This window comes from Gymnogyps californianus, chromosome 4 (assembly GCF_018139145.2).
Source record: "Gymnogyps californianus isolate 813 chromosome 4, ASM1813914v2, whole genome shotgun sequence".
Lineage (NCBI taxonomy): Eukaryota > Metazoa > Chordata > Aves > Accipitriformes > Cathartidae > Gymnogyps > Gymnogyps californianus.
Window position 1 is genome coordinate 60,783,023 of NC_059474.1, and position 18,477 is coordinate 60,801,499.

At 42.2% G+C, this 18,477-nt stretch overlaps 1 protein-coding gene across 1 annotated transcript in view; it reads left to right on the forward strand.

Annotated features, from left to right (window-relative positions):
- Window positions 1-18,477, forward strand: part of LOC127016002 (transmembrane protease serine 11A-like) — a 43,201-nt gene that overhangs the window by 6,486 nt on the left and 18,238 nt on the right. The window contains exons 2-4 of the mRNA XM_050896292.1: window positions 2,854-2,975; window positions 3,693-3,811; window positions 16,862-16,929. Of these exons, the coding sequence (XP_050752249.1) occupies window positions 2,854-2,975; window positions 3,693-3,811; window positions 16,862-16,929 (309 nt within the window). The remainder of the gene's footprint in view (window positions 1-2,853; window positions 2,976-3,692; window positions 3,812-16,861; window positions 16,930-18,477) is intronic.

Below are 18,477 nucleotides of genomic sequence, written 5' to 3' on the forward strand. Positions count from 1 at the left end.
GATCTTTGAGGAATCAACCTCAGGAGACAGAGCAAAGCAGCAATAAAGCTCAAAGTTAATGGGAATGGAAAAGTATCACCCCAGCAATCTTTGTGGTTTTGTCTCTCAGATATCTTTGAAAACCTGGATTTGAAATCCTCCTGGTGTGCTCAGTCTGCACTTCTATTCAAATAGGCAAGTATCCAGATGGTACAGCCTAGCCAAGGACATTTTACTCAAAAGTACCTTTTAGTTTTAAAACCAATTTTTGTTTCTAAAACAAATTAGGATTGGAGAGTAAACCTTAACAGTAATTTCATGTTGTTATTTAAAAGGAAGGGGGAAAGTTTATTCAGAAAAAAAGGAAGAAAAAAAAAGGCATCCCAAGTCCCAAAACAGCCCCCCCCCTTAAGTGACCTTCTAAGATATATTTCTCAAACAGCTTGTTGTCTGAGGAAATTCAGTTCAGAAGCTGATGCTGAGTCCCCTCTGCATGTTTGAAACGATGCTCTCAAACAGGTTTCATGAATGAAGTGAAAGTCATGCGTGAGTAAAATTACCCATGTGAGTAACTGTTGTGGACTGGGGTTTGTTTGCTAAATGATAACATGGAACTTGGAAGAAATAAAGAATAAGAGTTATAAAAAAAAAAAATGTTATACTATGTACAAAAGAATGCTGAAAAGGTTTCAAATTGTATAGTACTCGATATTTAACTGTCCCAGCCATGTTACTTCTGGTCTGAAACTGGTCTTTCACTGATATGATAGGCAGTAATTTCTTCACACTCACCTACTGCGGTGTAGATGTGGCATTCAGCCTTTCAAATGGGCTTCTCAAACCCAGCATTTTGGTTTGGGGCTATGCCGGATCATTATAGCTGAAAGACCTTCTGAGTGTTTTTCCTTCCGTGCAGCTTAATCAAGACAACTGCTTTTTAAATGAGTGTCCACAAGAATGAATGTGAGTAGGTTGTGTCAAGTTAAATGTGTTTTTTTTGTTTTGTTGGGTTTTCTTGTAACTTAGTCTCACTGCAAACATAGTAGAAAGATTTGCAAAGCCTATAAGCCATGCAAAGGACTACTAGCTGGAGTGGCAGGGGAAAAAAAAAAAAAACACAACAAACCCACATGACAAAGCTGAACTCACCACTGACTTTATGGTTTCACCTAAGAGCTACTATTTAGAAATGTTCTTCTTAATGATGTAGAGGCCTGACTATTTATACCTGCGTATTTTTAATTTCTCCAGTTAAAGTTTTAAGGCAACTTCCATACAGTAGTTTCAGAAATAACTTTGGAGCTGCTCATCTCCAAACTCTTACTAGGACTGTTTAATTTCCATCTTTTTAAAATTTTTTTTTTCTGCTATGGATTCACAGATGCATTTTGAAGCAAACCAGATGAGATGAGAGGTTAATTAATAGCTGTTTTAGAGGATAGCAGGAGTGAAGGAAATGCTAGCTGGGAGATCAAGGAGAAGTCAGAACAGATATGAGTGACAAATGAGTATTCCCATTTTCACTCAAACGTCACGATATTTAGCCTGAGTCAGTTGTTTTCCAAGCCAAAGTAATAAGGCTGTAATTGTAAGGCTTTACAATGAAATTAGAATGAAATATCAGATCCTGCTTTGATATTTATGTACAGTGCACAGTGTACTTGCTGTCTCATTCCTGCACGCATCTGCAGTGGTCGCTTGCAATTATTTTCAACTTATTTTAATGTATTTAAACTTCTGGCTCATGAAGTATGTGTTCCGGAAGTGAGCTATATGTACCTTGTTATGAATGTGGGAACTCACTGAGATGCCTCATACCCTCAGGAGAGGATCCCTGCAGCCTGCTTTCCTGGGGGAGGCTGTACCTTAACCTGAAGGTGTACATGTTTGCATGAGTGAGGTAGCTGGCTCTAGAATGAAGGACTCTCTGCCAAAAATTATGGCTTCCTGTTCTGTATCTTGTAATGGCTTATAACATAATAGAAAAATGGCTTTAAGGCTCTTCAGATGTCTTTGAGTTTATAGCCAAGGGCAGAATTTGCTGTAAGTAACATTTTTTCAGGCAGTTTTTTGTCTAACTATAATACTGACCTACTGACTGTTGACTTTCCTGGACTTAATTTGGATTAGCGCCTGTGTAATTAAAAGCACGGCAGAGAGAAGTATCTGGCGAGGCTTCCTACCTATGTTCCCTGGTCTGCTCACGTCCTTGCCCTTCCCTGTCATTCCGTCACTTCAGCAAATACTGTTTAAAGCAGTGCTTGCCTTTGCTTTTAGATTTAGCCTGAGTAAAACAGGAAGCACAGGCTGACCCTCTGAAATCTTTCTCTGTTTTGTCCAGCCCTGCTTTGCAGGCTGAAATGGACTGAGCAGCTTGGATAATGTATAGATATGTACTACACAAAGCATGGGATGCTTTTTACCGGTTTTATTGCACAAAGCAGTTTTGGGAGCAAAGGTGCCGGTGTGTCTGTGATAACTGATTTGCTTAATTAATTGAAAGCTGCCTACATTGCTGTATGAAAGTTCACCTAGCTGAAAAGTAAGTTTTATTCTTGCAAATTTTCATTCAGGGGTCACATAAGAAAGTGCTTAGTGGGACTCCTATTTAATTTGGCCCTAATAATAAAAAAACCCCAAACCCTCAAACCCTGTCTGTGTTCTGTGACTTCTAGCATATCCCAACATCTATTTCAAAATAGTCTTGAGTCATGGTTTCATTTTCAAGGGTGTTGGGTGAGAAGTCAGTTAATACTGCTGGGAAGAATCAGCAGATGTTGAGGGAGAAAACTTTAGCTTCACTTTGAGGTTTTTTTTAAACAGAAAAGGATCTCTTATTAATCTTCTCCCTTTGTTCTTCTTATTTCCCCCCAGAATTCATCAGCCAGCCATCAAAATAAGACATCTTGAACCCTGGAAAATTGCTTTAATTGTTATTGGAACAGCAGTGGCAGCAGCTATCACCATTGGTCTCCTAGTTTATTTTCTGGCATATGGTAAGTTTTACATAACATATCACTGTTCCTATGTTTCGTGCCTTTCCTTTGTGCTCGTTGTGCCACACAATGCTGGGAGCTTGCTTTTCATCAGTCTGTCTAAAGCTTATTTGGGGAAAAACCACCAGTTTCTCTAGAGCTCTCTTTCTTTCCTCATTTAGCATCTTTGCACATCTCAGGAACATTTCCTGCTGTGCAGGGTGGTTTAGGGCTGTGGTTTCTGTTGGCTTTCACTTCCTCATGATCTACTTCTGTGATGAGGTCAACACACAAGTCTTCTGGTCTCCTTACATGAGTGACAAACAGAGCCTTCAGCTTGTCTCTACCTGTAGTGTTGCTCTGTTCCCTTGCCCTGATCACCCGCAGCCACCTGCCAGGGCTTGGCGTTGAGTGGGCATACAGGCCAGGAAGGAAGGCAGCTGACCAGCAAGATGCAGCTTGTGACCCTGTGTGAGCCCAAAGTGCTGTTGGTTGGCCACAAATGTAACTGTTGGGGAAACTGGGCTTTTTGTCACTACTTGGCTTAGATCGCCTAACTCAACTGAGTTCTTGCTCCTCGGCTCCTAGCTTTTGGAAGCTGTATTTGAATGGGTTGGATACAGGTGAAGGCTCATCCACTCCCTAGACATCTGGATGTCAGTCAGCCCCAGGTGTTTCTCCAAAGTTCATTCGTCTTGGTGCTTTGAGTATTGCCTGTTCCTCTTCTTTCCCTTACAGATCAGAAGCTGTTCTATTACAGTGGCAACATAAAAATCACCAGCATCCGGTACAATAATGAATTGTCCAGACAGTCCTCAGGAAGGTTTAGAGACCTGAGTGAGAGGGTTGAGAGACTGGTAAGTTTGGACCATTGTGCCTTTCCGTTATTAAGGACTGTGTGATAATACAAGAGTCATTAATGTGAACAGCACACTCTTAGACCACAGGTGTCCGGTGTACCCTGAGCCCCCACGGTTAGCAGACCTGCGAAATGGATTGCATGAGAGTCATGATCACACCTGGCAGACCAGGCACTTGCCAGTCTGCTTGTTCTAGCATGTCACCTCTCTTTGTCCCTGCAGTGGTGAAGCAGATATTGACAATCTCAGCTTCCTCCTGTGTCACTAACCGTTTGTGTGTGTCTTTTCTTTCCCTGCCCTGCGCCTGGCTTTGTGATTTATGCCCCACTGTCTCTAAGGAAAGCATGCTTTTACACCCTCTCCTTTACGGGGTGGGGAATTCTACCTGTCAGGCTGTTGCTGTGTGTTGAGAAAACAATACACAAGCCCTTTTCCTGCACCTTTGGTATGTTTTGTTGGGAAACCCTCCTACAAATAGCAGAGGCTGCTGAGTGGCTCTCAGTCATACAGTAGCTATGGAACTAAATAGACACATTGCAATTTCCTTTCTTGTTTTCTCTTTGAGACACTTCCCCGCAGATGATAATTACAGAGTTCAGCTCTTTACAGCAATAAGCATGTGATTGTGCTTGTATCTTTTTGTTTCATTCATCAGAGTCCGATGCGTATCTCTTACCTCCTGTTTAGCAACCTTGCACAGATACTCAGTTAATAGGACAATCAATGCTTTGCTCCTCACTGTCATTTAATTTAGGGCCATGCCACTTGTCCACAACAAAATGTGAGCTGTGGTGAACATTGTTCTGGAGAAGTAGGGTGCTATGTAGGGATTTGGCAGTGCTAGCTTCTCTTCCTGGCTCCACTGCTGAGGGCCTGGGAGATCTTAGCCAAGTTGTCCTCTTTTCTGTACTTGTTTCCTTTCTGCCCTCTTTACCTACCGGGAACTGTACCATATTTCCCAAGATCTGCTCCTGGTGCATGTCTGTATGTATAGAATCTTACATAAGCTGCATTGACTTAGGTGCTACCACTTTACAACTATTACCTAATAATTGCAGGCTTTTAACCTTGTGATATAGGACCTTGGAGAGGGAATGTTCTCCCTGACCAAGAAGACATTGTGTATTGCTGAGGCGGGAGGAAGGCAACAGCTGGGGAGAAGTCTGAGGAATAACTCTTCATTGAGTAAATTATATCCCTTTCTCTCACTCCATTCCTTCTTCATTTCTAAAAAATGTGGCTCCTTTGGCAAAGAAACACTTACTTTAGCTAAGAAGTTCTTTCAGACAGTGTCCAATGCAGTCAGATTTCCTCTGAACATGGCTGTTAATTTAGATGCTTGAATGGAAGTCAATGCTTTAGAAACCCTGTCTCCTCTATGGGTGTTGAGCATTTCTGACAGTAGTGACAGTAAATACCAGTGCTGGTTGAGCAGTGAGAACCATTATTTCAGAGCATGTTAATTGTACCTGATAAGTAACACCATAACAAACATACAGAGAACTGTTGCCTTTCCTTCATTCCTGTGACTTTTCTTAAGAGCTGTCTTTAATTCAGCCATGAACTTCTACCTTCCTCTCTCAAATTTGGTGAGTTCTTTGCTGTAATTTTAGGTCAGCTGATATAAATGGTCTCTGCCATAAACTTTGACTTTTTGTGGTTTTAGCTCCAGGTGTTCCATCTAACACACATGTATGAGATTGAGAGTTGTCCATAAGCTTATTTAAAGTGGCTCCATACACTAATGAATAACAGTATGTTCCTTGTAAGTCTGATTCTCTACAAGCAAAACTCAGCTTGTGGTGATAAAAATCAAAGCAATCTTTCCAGAGACAAAAATATCCTCTTGACTTCTTGATAGACAGCTGTCTCGAACATCTGCATTTCTATTTTCAGGGTTTTCATACCATCTCTTTAATAGAGGAGGAGAGAGTTGAGTTTTTTATCACATTTCCTGATTTGTCTGGATTTACCAAAATCCTTTGCAGTCTTTCCCTGGCTGGTGTCAGGGTTTTGGATGTCCAAGCCTTCCCATCATCATAGTAGTAACGATACCTTAAACTCATGTTGTGAAACAGTGAGTCAATGCAGATAAATGCGATGTCTTTCATAATACTTGGTGCAAAGTGAACAGGAGTGAATCATTTCTGATAATCAGAAGCATTCAAATTACCTGAGTTAGTGCAACTCCCTGCCAAGTGCTCCCTTCTCTGATCCCTCCCTGATGAAGCCTCCTTCGTTTGTCCCCAGAACAACCCTGAAAGGAGCTCTTTTCAGAGTTGATGTTTCACCAGGAAAAATGTTTTTGCTCCCATAGGGAAGTCATCCCATGCCTTCCTTGGAACTGGCAGCAAACATCCTGATGTTTGCTTTGGTTTCCAGAGTTGAGTAGTAACACCCATTGTGTGACATTCCTGACTCTCTTATCTCATTGAAGGTGGGAGGGAGTGCAGCGAGATCATGCCAGAGAGCTGATGAAGCTGGTGCACCAGTCAACATCTCAGGGCTGACTGGAAAGTCTGGAAAGTGTCTTGTGGGGTGGAGCTGGGGGGACTGAGGAACAGATGATGAAAGGTCTTTGCTCCTTGGCTGGTTTCCTGCAAGTGGCTGTAAGGGTTCTCTTTGTGCTCTTTTGAAAAAGCAGATCTGATTGAATGCCACTGTGGAAAGAGATGTGCCAGCCCACCAGAGCCTCCTCGTTTTTCTAGCTGGACCAGTCGTTCTTCCCTTGCCAAGCTAAAATGCGCTGTGCCAGACCATCCCCTCTTGCACTGGCTAAAAAGGGCAGTCACAGCCTTAATGGCTCCTTCCTAAAGGAGCCTCTATTTTATAGCAGGTTCACTTAATGCTTGGCTGATCTGCACAACTCTTACCCACTGTTTTTCTCCAAATCCTGCACCAGACTTGGATTTTTTTTTCTTCTCCCACGAAATATTTTTATTCTTTCGGATTTCCCAAGAATGCCTTGGAGGCCCAACTACCCTCTTACTAACAGCATCCCAGGGGAGATTTCCAAAGCTCTGCTCTAAGCTTTGCTTCTTCAGCCCCTCTGGCACCCCGAAGTGTGGAGGGAACTGAGACAGCCAGCTCTAGATAGACCTGGGTGACTGGGATGATCCCAGTTGCATACTCTGGGCAGCAGCACTAACTGCCCTGTGTGCAGGGAGGAGGGTGGAGGGACTTTGTGTCCAGTGTGGAAAGTCATCTTTGACCCCAAGGGAAGGAGGTGTGCATTCAGGAGAGCTTGAAATGAGTACCTCATCAAGCCCATCTTAATGAGAATTGTCTTAGCTGAAGGCTGGTAAGTGTCTAGCTGTGAGAGAGTAGTGGATACCAAGCAGCCACAGCATGTGACCCCTTCATTACATGGCCGGTTGCTCAATAGAAATGGACACCAGCCTTTACCCTGCCCACCAGTGACTTGCGAATGTACCTGTCTGCTCTTTTTACCACTACAATAACTTTCTGATACCTTCTCCTAGATGTTCTGGGCTTTCGCCTCTTCGAGGACAGCCTATGCCACCCTTCTCCTTTCCCAGGCACCTAGTATCTCCCTGTCTCCTCCTCTGGCCAGAGCTGTTCCCAGCCCTGCTGCTGGGCTGCTTCTCCCTGTCCTAGTCCATGTGTCTTTGTGGACTCTTGCGTTAGACAGTGTACCGTCCCCTGCTTCTGGGGCTATGCCCTGTCCATTATCCCCTGCTCTCTCCTGCTCCCATGTGATGGTAAGACAGGCCATGGGTTGGGTGGATGGATGTTCCTCAGGTATGAGTGTAGCATGGCTCCCTCCTTGGCTAATTGGGTGGCTGGGGGAGAGGTGAGGTGTTTGTTTTCTCTCCATGAGTGCCTTGAACCACGGAATGGACTGGCATGGATTTCCCCTGTTGTCTCATCATCTGCAAGGCACCTGGGCTCTCCTCTGTCCTTCCACCATCTGAAACCAAGACAGAACTAACTGGCTGGATCTGGGCAGAGTGGTTGGGGATTGTATTAGGAGGATACCTGGGCAATTCCCCTGGGAAACTACTGCCTATCCCAATATATCTATTGAAGTAATGGAATTTCAAGTAATTCTTGCCTCAGGACTCAGTAGTGTGTGTCAGGACATCTCTTTTAGAAACAGACATCTTACTTCAGTGACTTCAAGTGATAAGAGAATCTCCTGTGTCCTTAAGTACAGATGTTGGGGAAAGTTTTTAATGAATACAGCTGTTGAAGTTTGTCCTGTCTGATAGAATTGAACTAGTGTGGGTTTAATTTAGAAATAGTGTCTCTACTGGGTATTGCAGAGGCACTTGCAATACCACAGGAAAACGCTGCAGAATAGTTCTGATGACTGTGCCTGTTCTTGGTCAGTTTAAAGACTCACTGATGAGTCCCTGTACTGAAGCTGGTAAGGAAGGAGGCAGTTTTCTCCTTTGGGAGATGATGATTTTAGAGGTTGTTAACACATTTCTCTCACTATGAGGGTGGAGAAGCAGAGGGGCAGGCAGGTGCCATGCACCTCCCTCCACACACGTGCCTCCTGTTCTTTATGCTGCTAAGGTGAGTGAGGATCCCCAGGCCTGTCAAGTGCAGCAGTTGGTACTCAGTGGTTCCTGCCACTTTGTGGCTCACAAACAGGGCTTGTTAGCTGAATCCAATGCCTCTGCTTAGCTGCCCTCTGGGCCACCACTGCGAAGGACGCCAGTGGGGTGCAATGGGAGCTCACTTTGTCCTCTGCATCCTCAGTGATGCAGATTCTCAGTTGCTTCAGTGCAATTCAATTATGACCAAAGCACCCTGCAGTTTCCCAGCCCCAGGGCACTGATGTCTCCTCTCTGCAGACAGGGAACTGAGTTCGAGAGAGTTGAAAGGCCAAATCCATAAAGCCACTTCAGCACCTGAGAAGAGATCCCCAGAGATAGGAAAGAATTTTTCAAGTGCCTATGGATAGTCAGGAAAGGTCCCACTTAGTTCCTCTGGCACACTCAGATTTTATTCACCCTCATCACAGTCCTTGAGTTGCTTTGTGTTTGTTCTCTCTTAACTCCAGTTTACTCTTCCATGGAAAGCAGAGCTTTAACACCTGATAACCTTGTTTGGTGGATGGGTTAGCCTTCAACAGGATGCTTGTAACTGAAAGACTCTACTTTATACCCGGCGATAAGCTTGCAGTCATCCCCGTATCAGGAAGTACCTTGTATCGTTTGAGTTGTGAATAGCTTCCTGTCATATCTGCAGAGCCAAAGCCTGAAGTACTGGCTAAGGTTTCCATCTGAGCTGAACTCAAAGGAAGCCTAGCTGAAAAGACCAGCAGCAGTGAGTGAGTAGATGAGACTGCTGTTTTACGACACTTGGCCTTTTTAGTGTCTGATATGACTCAAGTCTTCCTGGGGAGCAGAAGTGAGCATGCATGTATTTGGGAGAGAGAGGGAAGTGAAATACAAATCACTTCAGATCCAAGACCTCGCTGTGAAGCTGGCTGAAACTGTACATGAGGTGTGTTTGTCACACCTTCCATGTCGGTGTTAAGGTAAAGCTCAGAAGCGTGTGGCTTGCTTGATCAGTGCCTTATGGTCCTTGGGTCGGGAGGTTAATTCAGTAGGAGCAGATCTCCAAGGCAGCAGGTTTTCGAAACACTCCTAAAGACTATTTGCTCTGGGAGACTAGACTGTGAGGACTAATTTAGAGGTGATAACTGAATGTGCCCCCAGAAAAGAGACTGCTGAAGTTCAAGGGAGTCTAACATGACTCTCTTTTTTTACAGCAAGTTGAAAAGTACAAGTACCTACACATATCATGTAGCTTCATTTGCTGTATGTGTGCCGTTCCCCCCTACCCCCCACAAAACACTTCTTTTCCCCTCTCAGACCCTGAAATGAAAGAAAATTGAAGATAAATTGGACAGATCACAGAAAGAGAAATTATGGTAGCTGCGGCAGCCAAATCTTTCCAAGGACTTTTCAGAGTCTTGCAGCACCTAGACCAAACTGAGTAAGAATGTTCCTGGTTGTAATAAGTTTCAACAGAGATTTGGTAGTGTTTTCAGATACAGATCCCAAAATTTAAAACTTAAGTCCTTATTTAAACCCAGGCATTCCTAGGCTCTGTACGTGCTGCCTCAAGTACTTGCTTAGTACTGGTATAAGGTGAAAAGAACGGAACTTTTATTGAAAGTTTTTCTTGTTCTTCACTGAAGGCAATTTTATTTAGAAGTGCATCTATAGTACAAAGGCCAGAAAAATGAAGCTTTTTAAATGAAGCTTTTTAGAGACTTTAATAACACTCTCCCTTATGTCTTGTTCTGCAAAATAATGTTGTAAAATGGAAAAAAAAAATCTTTTAGCTATGTAAAAAAGATCTTTAAGATTAAGGAACATTTTGAGAAAAAAAATCCTAAAATAAATTTAGGGCATTTGACAACTGCTGCTTTAAAAGCTTTATTTTTAGGGAATGGTTCTTGCAAATAAGCAGCATTGTCCTTGGACTAGCATGGTACAATAAGGGTGCCCTCTGTGGGTGACTGGGGCTAGAAACAAAGCAGAAAGCATCTTTTCATGGTAATTCAGCCAACTGGGAAACATGGCAACGTAACAGTGGCCAAGATGACAGTGTGGCGACTTGTTTATTTAGCTCTGGAATCAGAGGTTGACAGCACGCTCGACTGTCAGTATGTATATATACAGGTGTGGCCTTAAAGATACAGATTAAAGGCTGTACGCTGAGAGGAAATAACTCACAGAAAGCACTTGCCTCTCACTTGTGATGCTTTTTTCAGAAATTCCTATTGAAATTAAAAGAAGAACGACCACTGGCATAAGCATATACTGCACTGATTTAAAAACTGAGATGCTTTCTTGCTTTAACTTTTGTTTCCAGTTTTTCCTGTTTCCACAGGTCACAGTAGCACAGGGAACTAAAAAAATATTGAGGAAAATATGAAGTACTTTTAAATTCTAGCGTGAGTTGATGCAGTGTAGTGCATGAAGCTGTAGCTTAGTGGTTTTGTTCACCTGTAAGATCTCAGACTGTCAGTGTGCTCTACCTAAATAGCATGAATTTCCAGGATGAAATGGTTAGTTATCAACAATGTGCCTAATACCCAACTTTTTCTCTAACTTAAATTCAACGATCCTTTAACTTCATTGATTCTTTGACTTATTAATGTAATGTAATTTTCACAAGTAATAGGCATACAAGCTGATTTTTCTTTTTTTTTTTTTTTTCTTGGTTCATCAAGGCAGAAGGTCTAATAAGCATGTACAAAGCTAGAAAAATCATAAGAAGACACCCCCCCCATCACCCAAATGAGTAACTCTAATTCAGATCCAGTGTGTGGCAAGAAAAGCTATAAAATGTGCGCAAGGAAAATGGATGTGAACCTGAGCTGGAAAAAGGAATTCAAAATGAAATAAAGGGCAGTTATCGATAGTGTGTGTGATCAAGGGTAGAATCTTATCTTAATTATAGACCCACAATCTAGAATTACTGCATTGTTTACAAGTAATTAAATCAATGAAGTGATTCAAGATGTGAACTGGTGTCACTGAGATCAAAATCTGGCCAGTCAAGAGAGCAGTTGTTTAGAACTTGGTGTTGTCAAAAGGAAGAATCCAAATTCGGTACTGAACTTGCGTGGTTGATGGTATTTGGGCACTTGTCACCTGAATACATCACCATTGATCTTCCTTAGGTTTCATAAAACTATTCTTTTCCTAAGAGCTATTTGCTTCTGTATTTCAGCTCCTTACCTCTTAAGTGTTGCTTAAAAAAACAGAGGGTGCAGATTCATTTTCCTGGGAAAAGCATACTTTTTGGGAAAAAAAAAACAAACCACAAACCACACAAAAGCCCTTCTCTGGATATTGGCCCAGATACTTTTCTCTCCAAACTTGATTTTCTCTCCAAAAGTTGGAAAATCTCCCTAAGCGGACAAAATTTCAATGGCAGTGTGAAAGTTTTAGGAAGCTAATTATGGACAATTGAAAGCAGGGAGTAGGAATGGGAATACTTAGGTGACCTTAATTCCAGCTGTCACTATTACATGGCTATAATGAAGCTCTCATGCCATTACATGCCTTTGAAATCGGTTGCACTAGGCATAAGCATGGTACTTTAAATCCTGACGTTATCCCATGTATTAGTCCTCTTAATTTCTTTTATCCGAAAGACCCATCTTTTTAGGAACTACTGTACAAGGTCAGTTATTTCTCTTTTGCAGCCGACACCTCCAAGAACCATCCAGCTGAGCGCCTTATTTTAGTGAAAAGTCAGATAGTGCTTACCTCCCAGCTTTAGCAGTCCAGTTAGTTTAAATTCTGTGAAGAGTTTGTGATACCATTTGCAGATGTATGGGATCACACTGCTCTTGCCTGCCGCGACACATGCTGTCTTTGTGTATGTGTGGTTTCTGATGGGAAAGTTTCTGATCTTCTGCTTTGCTGGACACCCGTGGATCATGACGCTCACTCTCCTTCAGGTCCATTTTCTTCACCTCAGGCAAGCACTGTGGCTGTAGGGTTGTCACTACTGCGAGTATTTGGTATCTCTGTTTCTAAAGGGAGTGTGATGTTCACATCCTGGTTTGGGACAGTGCCAGGTTCAGTTTTTGCTGTCCCTGTCTGTCTTTCTCCTCCTGCCCTCTCCCTCTAATCTCTGGTAGGGTTCCCAGCTAACCCCTCAGTTGAAACCTGGGCAGGAGATATGTCAGGTTCTCAAGGGAGCTGCTACTGGATTTCCATTATGGTCAGCTCTGGGAGTCTCAGCAGGTTGAGCTGTAAATTGGATGCAAATTGGCCAGCACCTTGGGTGCTAGGTACAGAATTAACACAACTGATTAGTAGTAATTCATATCGTATGATTGCCACAAAACTGGAGAGAGTCACTGAACCAGGTGGTATGTTCCAATTAATATTTATGGTCAAAAACCTTTAAAAATCACTAATAATAGGCTTTACATCCTAAAGAGCTAGTGAGGCAAGAAGAAGAATGTATTACGAGGACAGCTGTTGAAGGACTAAACTGGGAGCAAGCAAAAGAGCAATAGTATTGAGCAACAAGAGATTTGTGCTCCCAAACCTACTGAATGCTTCTGAACATCCCATGCAAGCAATTCAGTGCGTTCAGCAAATATTCCAGAGGAAAGTTCTGTCAAACTAGATTTAAGATAACCTTTTTGATAAATCCTGTTACCCTGTGTGCAGTGGCAGAGCAGTGTGTGGTGGGAGAAAGCGAGGGCTGACACAGCCAACCCTGCTGGGTCACTTCCACACCCAGCTACACATCTGGGCAAGCCCAGCTCATGCCAGCCCCGTCCTACACTGGAGCAATGGGATCCCTGTCGCATGTGGCCTACTGCCAGAGCTTGGCTTTTTCTGGGTCCCAGGGAGGCAGGGCGTATTGGGTGACTCTGAAATCATGAAGATTTTAGTAGGTTGCTCACAGGCCTCGGAGGGCTGGCCATGGTGCGACATGAGAAAAAGAGGATAATTATGAGATCTGGAGTTATTCAAGATAGGATAGGAAACAAATCTTGTTCATCAAGGTGTAAAGCAACTTCTGGTTGCAAGGAACAAGGAAGAATTTCCTTTGTGGCTGGGTTTGTACAGGTGGGAATATTTTGCCCTCTTATTGCATCTTTGGTACTAGCCACTACTGTATTGGCATAGATGGACCAGTGTTCAGGAGTGAAGTCCAGTTTGTCTTAGAAAATTATACTGCATGGAGAGAAGCTTTGTAAAAAGGATAGAGGATATGAAATTAAATTGAGGAAATACCAGATGGCATTAAGCTAAACTAGCCAGCAAACATTAACTTAAAGAAAATCTTGTTTGGATGAATGCTAAAATAAAGGCTGTCAGGAAAGTGCTGCTCACTTGAAAGGAGCAGGACTTGGCAGTTGGTTAAGAATGCTTATAGACCTTGTCTGCAGCACCAACTGTCACCATTGAGCAGTTGCTAGACAAGGGCCAGGAAAACAAGTGAGATGCACTTAATCCGTGGTGAATTTAAGGGATCTGGTCATGACAGCGTCACTTTTGAGTGGCTATAATCAAAGCAAAATGCTTAAAATGAGTGTAGATGCTTCTCCCAGGCAGGACCGGGTCCCACCCAGTTACCAGACAAAGTTTTAGTTGCTTTTGCTTCCAGGGTTGTGACTCAAGCTGAAAAGAAAGCTATAAGCAGGCTGGAGAGAAATGTTTACTGTTTGATATGGGTGTGAAAGGCTTTACCAGAAGATGAACAGTAAAAACATGAGACAGAACATTAATCTTTGAAAGTTATTATCTGAAGGCATCTTGCTACATCTTTGCTTCTTACATAAACTCTGTATGAATATAAAGATTACTGGTAATAATTCAGGTTACCAAGATCATCGTTGAAGGAAAGAGGAGATTTGGGACAGATTCATATCTGTCAAATGAATTCATCAGCACATGAGAGATAGGGGCCACAGTGCAGAGTTTTGGCTAGCATGTCTTTCCTGATAAGATAGAGCAGATTGCAAAACTAAAAAATACCAGGTCAAGTTTGAAGGTGTGAAAGTCCCTGCAAGGATCACTAGAAACAAAACCACTCTCCAGTTGATTTTTTAATCTGTTGGTGATGTAGTGCTAAGGCAACTCTTAAGGAGGGGGATGTTAGTGACAGTATGTAACAAGAAGAGAAAAGTGGCTACTTTCGCATTCAGATATGAAATTGCAAAAGAGAATGGAAGTAACACAAATCCAGTAATTTTGGTATCGTTTTAAATCATATGCTTACTGTTCTCTCCATAAAAATAACTAACATCCCCTCTGGATTGAATTTTCTGAAAACAATGCCTGTTGCTGATAGTTCAGTTGCATTTGGACTCCTTAGATCCTTTTCGTAAAAAGCACTGTGTGTAATTGTGTTTTGTCAGATGCCACTGGAAGTCTTGTCTTTGCTGCAGCATGTGGTGTTCCTGATCAGACTGTATAGAACACAGGAAGTGGTCCAGAGTGAGGAGAAAAGGAGAAAGCTGAACATGTCAGGAGTACAAAAAACACAATCACATGAGCTGCTCAGGCTGTAACAAAGATACACAAGAGAATGGGTGACAGAAGTAAGGATCCCTGTATCTGCTGCAGAAATGCAGGTGGAAAGTGTAGCAAAAACACTTGCAATCTCTGAGATGAGAGTGTACAGATAGCTTGAAAACACAATTGCCAGGAGGAGATAAAGGATTCAGGAATGTCATATTGACTTAACCCTCCCTTGCAAGGGATTGTGAATTCTTGCCCTTTTCAGTCCCAAGCTTAAAGTCAGCCTGCTTTCGCTTTACTCTTTAGCAATGTAGAAGCTTGAGATGTACCTCAGCCCAGCTCAAGGCTCTCTTTTGGTTGCAAAGCACTCTGCAAAGAAGTCCCTGTCCCAAAGATCTCAAAAGTGCTCAGAGGCAGCACAGCCAAAGATAGCACATGCCATTGCGTGCTACAAAGCTGGCAGTGCTGCTTAACTACATGCTTCTGCTTACACAATCATCAGTGAAGCAGTTAACACTGTGACAGAAATGATAAGCAAATGTTATAATTAAAAAAAATAAAATAAAAATAACTTTTTGTCTGAGGGCAAATACTTCCAGTAACCAAGGGGGGTGGTGGCGGAACAGGCTGCAGAGTTATAGGAAACAAAGCACTTTATTCTTGATTTCTAACTGTATACCTCATAACCTGCAGTGGTAGCAGCTGGCAACCTGTGAAGTGACAGGATAAAGCGCATTCTGCATATATACAGTAGCTTGTCACAGCTGATATATTTTTTCATAGAATTTTGTCTGTTCCAAATGCCTAAGTAATTCCAGATAACTGCCAGTAACAGAAAGATAAAAGATCAGCTCAATGCATGACCATTAAGAACTTTTCCTTTTTTCCTTACTAATGTATGCTTAAAATCACCTTAAAATAATAAAATCTGCAGTTTTGAAATTATTCTGCTTCAGTATCCCTGTGTAACCACATGAGGCTTCATCTTATGACAGCCAAGGCTGGAAAGAGGGGCTTTGTGTTCTTTGGGAGGAATCACCCTCAGATTTTATGCTTACATGCTTGTTTCTGTATCTGAAAGATTTCAACATACTAGAAGTTTGGGAACCATTACTTTTTTCTTTCCTTTGGAAGACAGAAAATCTGGAGACTTGGCTAAATCAGACAGCCTTTATGGGCTAAAAACTACAAAAAAGACAACTTGCATGATTTTGTAAAGCATTTCTACGTTGTTTTTCCTGTAATGCATTTGATGTTTACAGGATATGTTCGGTTTACTGGGTCTTGCTGATAGAATGAACTGCATAACTCACTAGAGACTTTGCTGTTTCTCAATACTTCAGTGATCCTGAGCCATTCCTGGCAGAATTCATGCCATGTTATGTCACACTGTGCTCTCTCGGACTGATCACACAATCTGGAGACAACGTTCAGCCTAAAGCAGGATGTGGTTAAGCAGGCACCAGCAACGAAGTCATTTGGGAATTGATTTGTTATGAGTCCTAGACTTCCGATTTCTGATGAGAATTGCTTGACAATTCCCCTAGCACGTGGCAAATCACAAAGGTGTTTGGGGGATATAATTTGAGATCACTGGTAGTTTTGCTATAAATTTCGATGGGACCAAGGATAAGTGCTGTATCAGAAAGGACCCCTACAAGAGAGGTTCAGTGCAGTGCAGAGCACAGCATGTTGTTTCCTTTCTGTAGGCCATCTTTAAGAGGCTGTGCATTGGGAGATTGCAGCAGTGTGTTTCAAGGATATTTATAAATATGTCTCATTATGCCTGGGAGTGGACGGGACAGCACTATAGTGGCACACTTATGTAGTCATAGGATATTTAGAAAAACGAGTTAACTTTTTACGATGTGCCTTAGGCCAAATGGGAAATGGTTAGGAAAAGTCTGTAGCAAATGTTATCTAGAGGCTGGGCTGGATTACATTTCTTGGCTCTGTAAGCTGTGAGTTTATAACTGAATGCTGTTTTCTGAATGCTTCTTCCAGCAATATGTCCGTTTCCCTCCTTTTTTGTTGTTATCTTATATTTTTCTTTTTTCAACAGATCGACAAGACATTTTACAATTCCATTTTAAGGAAAAAATACATCCGTTCACGCTTAATCAGAGTGAGGTATGTGAGATTACAATAAATGCACGCAGCTGAGATAAAATGAAATGTACACCAAGCCCAGTTTAGAGAGCCATTTGATCTGATTCAGTACGGTGTATTTTATGTAAGACAGGAGCATAATCCCCAATTGAGCATAATCTTATTCTGAACCATGCCCTCCTTTGGATCTTGATGCAGAAGATAACCTTCAGTCAGTCCAAATTCTGTACAAGTTTGTGTTCAGATCTTGAGCAAGCTTTAGTTAATAAAGCAGATATAACTTGAGCTATCTAAAAATAAAAAGCATTTTCAAAACTATTTCCTTCACTGTAATGCAGATGTCATTTTACTTCTAGTATTGCTACTGTGCTGGGCTTGTCAAGTAAAACCCAAGCACAGCCGTGCTTGTTCAGAAGGTCTCACTTGGCACTGTTGTGTCTCAAAGAACTGGCATAGTAGGTGCCTAGGGAACAGTAGCAGCACAACAGACACCTATAACAACTGCTTCTTGGTATGCTCCCTACCTCCAGCTATTTACCACTCGGGATTTCCTGGTGGTTGTGGTTTGTTTAGCAGCCCCCAGTGGAGTTATTTTCCAAGGACTTGTCCAGTCTCCCCTGGACTCTTGAAACTTATGCACCTCAATCCTTTAGTAAGGAGTTACTTGTGAAGAGCCACCTTCTTTGGATCATTCACTGGCCCCTAGTTCTTGTGCTGGAAGAGGTGATGAAAAGTTGATCTCTGTCCCTTCTCTCCTTGCAGTTAGTGGTATCGGACACTCCCATCATATCCCTTTTCTCTCCTGTACCCGATGAGCTTTACTCTTTTTTTCAGTTGAAAGTCCCAGCCTGCTCAGCCATTCTTTGCGGGAACTGCTCCTTGTCACCCTGCTCCGTATCTCTTTCAGGTCTGCTGTCCCTGCTTTTTGAGATGAAGGGATCAGACCTGCAGTTGGGATTATCATTGAGCAATGTTTTTTTTTTTCCTCTTTTATTCTCTGTTCATTTGCCAATAATACCTAATGTTTGATTTGATTTTTTGACCACTGTTGAGTGCTGAAAGCGACCTTTTTATAGAATTGTCTATTGTTAATACTAAGGTCTTGTTCCTGAGTGACAGTGCTCATCGCTTTGCAAGTAAACCTTGAATGTCTTAATAATCACATGCTAAAGCTGCAAGACTAATGATAGCAGCATCAAGATCTTATTCTTGTGAATGTGTTTCTCCTTGTTCTACAGTTTGTGAAATCCTGCCTGCTGCTCTGTCTTAGCTTAATCCTCAGTTAGGCAAATCACACAAGTCATTATTTGAATGTAGCTTTAGGAATATTTTTCGATACTGACTAGAGTGTTGTAAGTGTAGACAAGGTGATTTAAGGATCTGAGAAGCCAATCTGTAGGGAGAAGTAATATTTTTCATTACTTCTTGTTCCCAAGGACAGACTGAGGTATTTGCTGTGATGTTTGCTGTGTTGGATGCAAGGCTTTTATGTGCCAAAGCTTGTTTGCTTTTTCAAATATACAAGCTTTATGCCTCTAAGTGCTCAGACTGCAAGCTCTTTTAAGCAGG